Source organism: Triticum aestivum, chromosome 5B (genome assembly GCF_018294505.1).
Source record: "Triticum aestivum cultivar Chinese Spring chromosome 5B, IWGSC CS RefSeq v2.1, whole genome shotgun sequence".
NCBI classification, from domain to species: Eukaryota; Viridiplantae; Streptophyta; class Magnoliopsida; order Poales; family Poaceae; genus Triticum; species Triticum aestivum.
This window is the reverse complement of record NC_057807.1, coordinates 149,800,540-149,810,646: the sequence shown is the minus strand read 5'-3', so window position 1 is coordinate 149,810,646 and position 10,107 is coordinate 149,800,540. Positions and strand designations below refer to the sequence as shown.

Genomic DNA, 10,107 nt, shown 5'->3' with positions numbered 1-10,107 from the left:
TTGCTTGCAAGGCTCATAGTGATGTGCATTACTGTGAGGGCCCAGAGATACCTCTCCGACAATCGGAGTGACAAAACCTAATCTCGAAATACGCCAACTCAACATGTACCTTTGGAGACACCTGTAGAGCTCCTTTATAATCACCCAGTTACGTTGTGACGTTTGATAGCACACAAAGTGTTCCTCCGGTAAACGGGAGTTGCATAATCTCATAGTTGTAGGAACTTTGTATAAGTCATGAAGAAAGCAATAGCAACACACTAAACGATCAAATGCTAAGCTAACGGAATGGGTCAAGTCAATCACATCATTGTTCTAATGATGTGATCCCGTTAGTCAAATGACAACACATGTCTATGGTTAGGAAACACAACCATCTTTGATTAATGAGCTACTCAAGTAGAGGCATACTAGTGATGTTAAGTTTGTCTATGTATTCACACATGTATTATGTTTCCGGTTAATACAATTCTAGCATGAATAATAAACATTTATCATGATATGAGGAAATAAATAATAACATTATTATTGCCTCTAGGGCATATTTCCTTCAGTCTCCCACTTGCACTAGAGTCAATATCTAGATTACACAGTAATGATTCTAACACCCATGGAGTCTTGGTGTTGATCATGTTTTGCTCGTGGAAGAGTCTTAGTCAATGGGTCTACAACATTCAGATCCATATGTATCTTGCAAATCTCTATGTCCCACCCCCCTGGACTAGGTCCCGGATGGAATTGAAGCGTCTCTTGATGTGCTTGGTCCTCTTGTGAAATCTGGATTCCTTTGCCAAGGCAATTGCACCAGTATTGTCACAGAAGATCTTCATTGGTCCCGATGCACTAGGTATGACACCTAGATCGGAAATGAACTCCTTCATCCAGACTCCTTCATTTGCTGCTTCTGAAGCAGCTATGTACTCCGCTTCGCATGTAGATCCCGCCACGACGCTTTTTTTAGAACTGCACCAACTTACAGCTTCACCGTTTAATAAAAGCACGTATCCGGTTTGCGATTTAGAATCGTCCGGATCAGTGTCAAAGCTTGCATCGACGTAACCATTTACGACTAGCTCTTTGTCACCTCCATAAACGAGAAACATATCCTTAGTCCTTTTCAGGTATTTCAGGATATTCCTGACCGCTGTCCAGTGATCCACTCCTGGATTACTTTGATACCTAACTGCCAAGATTATTGCTAAGCATACGTCAGGTCTGGTACACAACATTGCATACATGATAGAGCCTATGGCTGAAGCATAGGGAACATCTTTCATTTTCTCTCTATCTTCTGTTGTGGTCGGGCATTGAGTCTGACTCAACTTCACACCTTGTAACACAAGCAAGAACCCTTTCTTTGCCTGATCCATTTTGAACTTTTTCAAAACTTTATCATGGTATGTGCTTTGTGAAAGTCCAATTAAGCGTCTTGATCTATCTCTATAGATCTTTATGCCCAATATGTAAGCAGCTTCACCGAGGTCTTTCATTGAAAAACTTTTATTCAAGTATCCCTTTATGCTATCCAGAAATTCTATATCATTTCCAATTAACAATATGTCATCTACATATAATATCAGAAATGCTACAGAGCTCCCATTCACTTTCTTGTAAATACAGGCTTCTCCAGAAGTCTGTATAAAACCATATGCTTTGATCACACTATCAAAACATTTATTCCAACTCCGAGATGCTTGCACCAGTCCATAAATGGAACGCTGGAGCTTGCACACTTTGTTAGCACCTTTGGGATCGAAAAAACCTTCCGGTTGCATCATATACAACTCTTCTTCCAGAAATCCATTCAGGAATGCAGTTTTGACATCCATTTGCCAAATTTCATAATCATAAAATGCGGCAATTGCTAACATGATTTGGATAGACTTAAGCATCGCTACGGGTAAGAAAGTCTCATCATAGTCAACCCCTTGAACTTGTCGAAAACTTTTCGCAACAAGTCGAGCTTTGTAGAAAGTTACATTACAATCAGCGTCAGTCTTCTTCTTGAAGATCCATTTATTCTCGATGGCTTGCCGATCATTGGGCAAGTCAACCAAAGTCCATACTTTGTTCTCGTACATGGATCCCATCTCAGATTTCATGGCTTCAAGCCATTTTGCGGAATTTGGACTCATCATCACTTCCTCATAGTTCATAGGTTCGCCATGGTCAAGTAACATGACTTCCAGAATAGGATCACCGTACCACTCTGGCGCGGATCTTACTCTGGTAGATCTACGAGGTTCAGTAGTAACTTGATCTGAAGTTTCATGATCAATATCATTAGCATCCTCACTGATTGGTGTAGTTGTCACAGGAACCGGTTCTTGTGATGAACTACTTTCCAACAAGGGAGCAGGTACAGTTACCTCATCAAGTTCTACTTTCCTCCCACTCACTTCTTTCGAGAGAAACTCCTTCTCTAGAAAGGATCCGAATTTAGCAACGAAAATATTGCCCTCAGATCTGTGATAGAAGGTGTACCCAATAGTCTCTTTTGGGTATCCTATGAAGACACATTTCTCCGATTTGGGTTCGAGCTTATCTGGTTGAAGTTTCTTCACATAAGCATCGCAGCCCCAAACTTTAAGAAACGAGAACTTTGGTTTTTGCCAAACCACAGTTCATAAGGCGTCGTCTCAATGGATTTTGATGGTGCCCTATTTAACGTGAATGCGGCTGTCTCTAAAGCATAACCCAAAAACGACAGCGGTAAATCAGTAAGAGACATCATAGATCGCACCATATCTAGTAAAGTACGATTACGACGTTCGGACACACCATTTCGTTGTGGTGTTCCGGGTGGCGTGAGTTGTGAAACTATTCCGCATTGTTTCAAATGTAAACCAAACTCGTAACTCAAATATTCTCCTCCACGATCAGATCATAGAAATTTTATTTTCTTGTTACGATGATTTTCCACTTCACTCTGAAATTCTTTGAACTTTTCAAATGTTTCAGACTTGTGTTTCATCAAGTAGATATACCCATATCTGCTCAAATCATCTGTGAAGGTGAGAAAATAACAAAACCCGCCGCGAGCCTCAATATTCATTGGACCACATACATCAGTATGTATGATTTCCAATAAATCAGTTGCTCCCTCCATAGTTCCAGAGAACGGCGTTTTAGTCATCTTCCCCATGATGCACGGTTCGCAAGTACCAAGTGATTCATAATCAAGTGATTTCAGAAGTCCATCAGTATGGAGTTTCTTCATGCGCTTTACACCGATATGACCTAAACGGCAGTTCCACAAATAAGTTGCACTATCATTATCAACTATGTATCTTTTGGCTTCAACATTATGAATATGTGTATCACTACTATCGAGATTCAATAAAAATAGACCACTCTTCAAGGGTGCATGACCATAAAAGATATTACTCATATAAATAGAACAACCATTATTCTCTGATTTAAATGAATAACCGTCTCGCATCAAACAAGATCCAGATATAATGTTCATGCTCAACGCTGGCACCAAATAACAATTATTTAGGTCTAAAACTAATCCTGAATGTTGGGAATATAACTATTTGTGTAAGCCGCCCAGGAGGGGCCGGGTTACGCAAAGAAGACTCACCAGAAGAAGCCCAAGACCGAGCATGAAGATGGCGGTTCAATAAAGGGTTTAAGGCCCACAGGCGGCTTAAGGCCCATCTAACATATAAAGCCTCCTAGAGTACCCGCCGTTCTAGCGGCATCGCTCTCGCGCGACGTCGTGGTCCACCCGATCGATCTCCTACAGTTGTTTTTTGGCTGCTGGCGGCTGGTCAGCCATCCGCTTTTTTTCACTTTCATTCCTGATTCTGGAGAGGATGGTAGGTGGGGCTTGATAGACGTGGGGCCGCAGAGTCAACATGAGTTTACTTCATCTTTTGGTACGTGAAGTCTGCATCGCGTGCTCGCCAATCGCGATCTGGGTAAAAGCAAACCCTATCCCACGAGCCAATCCCGCAGCAGCCTCCCCGCTTCCTCTGCACCTCGCCCCGTGAGCCTCGCTCCCCTCCGCCGCCTCCTCTCCTTCACTTTTCACTCCGGCGGCGCTAGCAAAGGAGATGCACATGGGCGGTGGATCCGTGCCAGAGAAGAGCAGCGGGGACTGCGCTCCGGTAGCGATGGGGTGCAGCCGCGGGGAAGACCGCGCCACCGCCCTTTCCTTCCTCCATCCCCGCCCCTGCCACGAGCCCCTTCTCTTCCCCTTCCATACTGGCCTCTGCCGCTCTCCTCGTTGGGCATCGCTCCAGGTTGCGGAGGACAGTTTGCATCTTGTGCAGTTGAGGGGAGGAACAGAGGTGGGGAAGGAGCAGCGATGGGGAAGAGGTTGTGTGCGTTGTGGGAAGCAGCTTGTTGAAGAGCGCTGACTGGCCAGGGGATAAGAGCAGGAGGTAAAAACCCTAGATGCCATCCTCTCATCCGGGCTGCATCCCCATGTTTCTCGTTGCCCTTTCTCCTCCCCATTGCTATGCTTATTCCCCTGATTTTTCTTTTCCACTTTTCCCCCTTTGTGGTTTGACTAGGCGGTTTATAGGGTGATCCAATTTTTATTTGCAGGTGCTAATCTTGCTGCAAGTTGTTGGCTGGGTCTCTTTCTCCCTAGGGAAGGCATAGTAGACCTCGGGGCAATCAAGGATCTTGTGGTGGCTATAGCGATGCCCCCGTCATCTCATCCCTCTTTCTATGTGCTTCTCTCCATGGACAGCATCGCCATGACAGATCGATGGTTAAAGTCGTAGGTGAAATATATTTCTCTCTTTATTACTCATTTGTGACAAGCACACTCTTCCTTGATTCGATTTTCTTCTGGATGTGATTATTTACTGTTTTTCTCTTGATGCAGCATTTTCCCTTGATTAAGTTCAGAAGATGGCACTTGTTGCCGGCGGGATCTCGAGGAACATGTGACCTCCATGGCATTCGCTGCCGGACGGTTTGGCAGGGAGGGGTAGCTTCTACGGCGGTGTTTCTTGGGGAACCCTGGGCAGCCGGCATTGAGGTCTCCTACTAAAGCTCCTCCTCGCCGCCATGGGTGCACGCCGTGTCTTCCACCCTGACCTGTAAGTTGCGTTCCACCCATCCCCATCTCTCTCTCTTGTCTATGTTGTCTGATTGAATGATTATGGTGATCTCATGATTGTGGAAGATTTCTTGCTCTTCTGGGCTTGTGGAAGTGGCTGCTTATGGAGGTTGATTGATTTGGTTGGTTCGATAGGATCCCAACCTGAGGAGAGTGATGGTTTGGAGATGGCTAGGTATTATGTGATGGATTCAGACATCTTATTTGTTGGATGTGTATTTCTTTTTAAATACGCAATATGTTCTTATTTGATTGCTCTACAAGATCTCAAATAGTCAGCTACCATCATTCTTAAATCAAAGGAAAGATTACCGCACTTGCTGTTATGATATGTGCTAATAGTGAATTGAAAACATGAAAATTGTAACCTGAAGGTTTGAGCGTTGTCACCTGACCTTTTCTGTTTATAATGAACATCAGGGTATAAATCTTCAAGTACCTTTCTTGTTTAAGCTTTTGGTCGATTAGCTTGCAGCCCTTGGTAGCACTAAGGCTTCACTGGCATCATTTACAACCCTATTGGCTCTCTTGGCAGGGGCCTGTGGGGCTTCGACCAGACTGGCAGCAACCCCGATGGAGGGGAAGGACCCGACAGGCGCGTCCAGGCAGGACAGGCTTGGGGAGATGGCGGCCACCTGGGTTTCTCCGATCGATCTGTGATCTGGACAGGGCCATGGCAACGTGGGCGAGGGGCGTAGGCAAGCGACCCTCTGCAGCCATGCGTTGACAGGTAGAAGGCGTATCACTCCTCCCACCTTTTCTTTTGCTGATATGTGCTAGGTCCACTAATTTAGCTCATTAACTTGCTTCACTTTTGTGTAGATGCAAAACTTGTTTTTCTTTTTGCTGAATTTGCCACTATTTTTCATTTCTGCTCATTATGATCTAACCAAAGTGACTCGATGGATTTGAGGCTTGGATATGTCTGGCTTGGATATGCCCTTATTTTTTACCAAATCACTAAACTAAACTGTATAAATAAAATAGACCCCCTCCTTTCCAACACCTTATATATTATTAGAGCGGGCAACAACATGTTATCATATTCGGTTTCTTGTGAGCAGCACTTCAGTTTAGATTGCCATGTACTCTTTGGTATATAGCATTTTTGCTCACACCTATTGCCTATTTCGCATATAAAGATGGTTTGCTTTGGAGAGGAATTAGATAAGGCCCATATAGTCGAGAAGCAAGGGCAAGGATCATAGGGAAAATAAAGGTACAATGCTCCGAATATATTTTACCTTTTCAGCGAAGTTTTGGTGCTTGCGCAAGAAAATAACACCATCATTATACCTACTACTCATTTTTTATTTAGGCAATTAGGCATCAGTAGGAAAAGCCAACTACTTGTACTTTCTCTGTTGCAGAGGTGAAATTACTACTGCTTTTCGAAAGCTTTTTTTGATGCATGTTCCCCTTTCTTAATCTTCTATTTTCTCAAATATACATACCTGTGCTTATAATCATTATTACACTTGGTTCTACTGCAATAGCATACTTTATCTTTCCATTTCCATCAATCCATCTTGATGTGTGATCGGGTTGTTGTGTGATGCTGTTAGCTATTGATATGGTGTCTGCTTACGTATGTTCATAAGTACACCCTTTGCCTATTGTTCGTTTGAGACATATAGCCAGCACAAGAAAAATCTGTTGATGAGTCCTTAGCTAGCTTTTGATATTTTAGTCCTCTGGCCTTGTTCACACAGAGCTCCAGAATTAGGGAACTAGAAATAACTGATTCTTGTCCCCAAAAAACAGCTAGGTTTTCATAGACCTTCATTATTATATGCTTTAGCATTTGCTGCATTCGTTCTTTCAGGTCGTTTCATTATTTTTCCATGTTAGCTTTAGGATGCCTAGTGTATTTCAGTTCATATGTACATGTATTGTGTATGGTTTATTTGTCCTATCTGCCGGTGTCTGAGCATGACAAGCAGCAAAGAGGGAGGGGGGATTTTTCAAATACAAAGCAAAATGTGCACAAAATAGATGTGGCTCACAATGTCATAGCATAGACTGGAACAAAATATACATTGTATATACTCCCTCCATCCCAAAATTCTTGTCTTAGATTTGTCTAGATACGGATGTATCTAATACTAAAACGTGACTTGATACATCCATATTTAGACAAATTTAAGACAAGAATTTTGGGACGGAGGGAGTATATCATTACTACTATTATCCAGTGCTCACGATTCATGTTCACATTGATACATGGTAACAACAACATACCTGGTATTGTGGATAATGACTACTCCAGTGCCACAACTTTAGAATACACCAGACTGGTCAAAAGTGCTCCATTGCCTCAACCATAGAATACACCGGACTGGCCAAAAGTTGTCCATAGCCACAACTGTAGAATACATGTCGCAGTTTGACCTTCATACTCTCAATTTGAAGCTTCAGATCATCCTGTTGAGCCAAAAAATATCATAAATTGCACATTCATTTGGGTAAACATGTATGCTTTCATGTAGTGATATTTTGCTTTGGTAGTGTGCATTGTATGATGCTGAGGCCTAGAGATGAACCCTTCCATCATCTTAAAAGAAAAAAATTTGTACCCAATAGAATGAAATGTTTTTGCCCAAGGTGAAACGGCTACCTGGTCATGAGAATGCCCAAGGTTTGTTGCAGTTTTTGAAACTGCTGCCTGTAGATCAGAGATATCTCGGAAGCTATCCCCTGGAAGCTGCTATAAACTGAATCCCCACTGCTGCTGCTACTGAGCTGCACTACTGATGTGATTGATTGTGAATTTGTCTTCAGGGTTGTATCAGCATGGTAAGAGATCTCGCGCGCCAGCACTGCCTGAAGGGCTAGCTTCAGGATTGACCTGTTTATATTTATGAGTGTGTGATCACGATGCGATGGCAGAGATGACTGGCGGAATAATACAGCTGACATTCCATTTCTGTCAGCCCACTCTGCTGTAGACAGAATAGTTAGTAACACACTAATACACTTTTTTTGTTTGTATTCAGTTGATAGGTGTAATCAACAATTTTCAGAAACCAAAATCAAATGCAGACTTGAGTATTACCTGAGGGCGCAGTGGAAAGGCTTCCGGAGCTAGGAGAAGAAACAGTTGAAGAAGATATGGTCTTGGCTGTTTTGCAGGCATCAGGTGTAGAGTGCATGAATGATAGTTTGCCCTTTGAAATGACGTATGCCTTACAGAAGCTTGGAATGCATTCAGAGATTTTTGTTGAAGTCTTGCTTCCTTTGAGCTTCCTGCAAACAATCAACAATAGTAACCACATGATTATGATTGCACTAGGCATTTCTTATCCTATGTTGCACTGGGTTTTATTTTTTATAAAAACTGTTCAGCCTAAACTTTCTGCAAATTTCCATATTGAACTTGGAACCAAGTAGTTGCAGTGCAACCTTCAGTGTTAGGCCGGTAGCTGGGGAATTAAATGAGAAGACAATGATAATCCTACCAAATGCTTTTCTCACTATGACTCTTTGGTATATAGCATTTTTTCCTACCTCTTGCCTATTTCAAATAGATAGATGGTTTGCTTTGGAAAGGGATTAGATAAGGCCTATGAGTCAAGTGTGATAAGCAAGCCCTGCACTTCTATTTATTATTATGCTCTAACTGAATTTGTGATAATGACGTTTCAGGGATAATACAATCAATCCAATAGTTACTTCTGGTGTTCTTTTTGGATGGACTAATCTGAAGATGCTAGCTAGCTTGCACCATCATCATATAGTCTAGAAGGAAGGGCAAGGATTATAGTGAAAATAAAGGTACGATGATCCTAATATATTTTACTTTCTTGGTGAAGTTTTGGTGGTTGCACAAGAAAGTAACACCCATCATTATACCTACTGCTCTCTTTTCAGGCAATTCGCCATACGGAGGAAATGTCTACTAATCCATTTTTGTACTTCGTTTCTTACTATTGACTGTTTGAACTGTTGTGGTAGGACTCAGGCTTTCAAAGTTATTTGGCATGTGGACATATTTTTATTTTCGTTTGTACAGTTTTGTGTTCTTTTGGCTTCAGGTTGCTACTGCACAGAAAGTGCAGTGAGCTCAGGTGATGCATGAAAAAAAATGCAGACCTAGCATAGTTTTTGTATTTGGATTTTGTAACTAATTGTGTGATGCCCTTATGTTAAAATGCTAATTTGTTCTCCAAGTAGGCCAACGATGGGTGCTAACCATGATACATACGTATCAACAATTCTAAGGAAGTGCATATGTCAGATGCATAGCATATGCGTGACCCTGCGACTAGAGGAAATCCAGGAATATATGAACTCAAATCATTCGTGATTTAATTGGAAAAATACTCTTCAGCATCCAAGCGATCACTCAAAAGTATTTTGTACAATATAACCAGCTTGATGATTGGAGCAATCCCAGCAGCTAATTAGCCCTACTAATTAGTACTCCAATGTTGAATCACTCAGCGAAGTATCCACACTGCCCTTCAAACTTGGCTATTAGCATAGTAGCAATGGGCTCACAAAAAGTTCTAAGTTAGTTTTTACCTTATCAGAAACGGCGACCGCCGTGCTGCATGACCCTCCTGCGGCATCACGGGCGAAGCGGCGCTTCACCCAGCCGGCCGTATGCCCTGCAGTTCCCCACCTTCTCCCAGGGATCTGGTCGGTGCAGGAGGGGAACGGCCTTGGCCGGGGCTTGGGCGCATCGGAGTCAGGCAGCGCTGGCCGCGGCTGCTCCCTCATGTCGCTGGCCATGACCACGCCCCCTCACGGCGGACCTCACCTTGTGGAATCATCTCTCATGGAGCTCAGTTCAGTGGAATAATGGCACCTTGGAGCGTCCGCCGTGGATAAGGCTAGGGAAAGCAATTCTTTAGTAAATGGACAATATAGGAAATGTGTTATTAAGTGGTGGGGTCCAAGAGGACAGTTGTTTGCACATGTCATGACACTTGTTGGTTTGTATGTTACAGCATCTTTCGTAAATTTGGTTCGTCATCTGTCCGCGGTAGGAACCAGTCCACATACACTGATGCCGGGAGTCCACA

At 42.9% G+C, this 10,107-nt stretch overlaps 1 protein-coding gene across 1 annotated transcript; it reads right to left on the bottom strand.

Annotated features, from left to right (window-relative positions):
• Window positions 1-6,574: 6,574 nt before the first annotated feature.
• Window positions 6,575-9,888, bottom strand: LOC123115869 (uncharacterized). The gene is made up of 4 exons (XM_044536941.1): window positions 9,605-9,888; window positions 8,136-8,326; window positions 7,698-8,022; window positions 6,575-7,504 (listed from the first exon to the last, which is right to left on the bottom strand). The coding sequence occupies exons 1-4, from the start codon at window positions 9,649-9,651 to the stop codon at window positions 7,495-7,497; spliced, it is 573 nt and encodes a 190-aa protein (XP_044392876.1). The 5' UTR covers window positions 9,652-9,888; the 3' UTR covers window positions 6,575-7,494.
• Between the last annotated feature and the right edge of the window lie 219 nt (window positions 9,889-10,107).

Bases quoted from the DNA above. Each gene is read 5' to 3' on its own strand.
- LOC123115869 (XM_044536941.1), bottom strand. From the start codon at position 9,651: ATGCCGCAGGAGGGTCATGCAGCACGGCGGTCGCCGTTTCTGATAAG. The intron at 8,327-9,604 runs GTAAAAACTAAC...GATTGTTTGCAG, and splicing joins CGGTCGCCGTTTCTGATAAG to GAAGCTCAAAGGAAGCAAGA. The intron at 8,023-8,135 runs GTAATACTCAAG...TTCTGTCTACAG, and splicing joins CCTTTCCACTGCGCCCTCAG to CAGAGTGGGCTGACAGAAAT.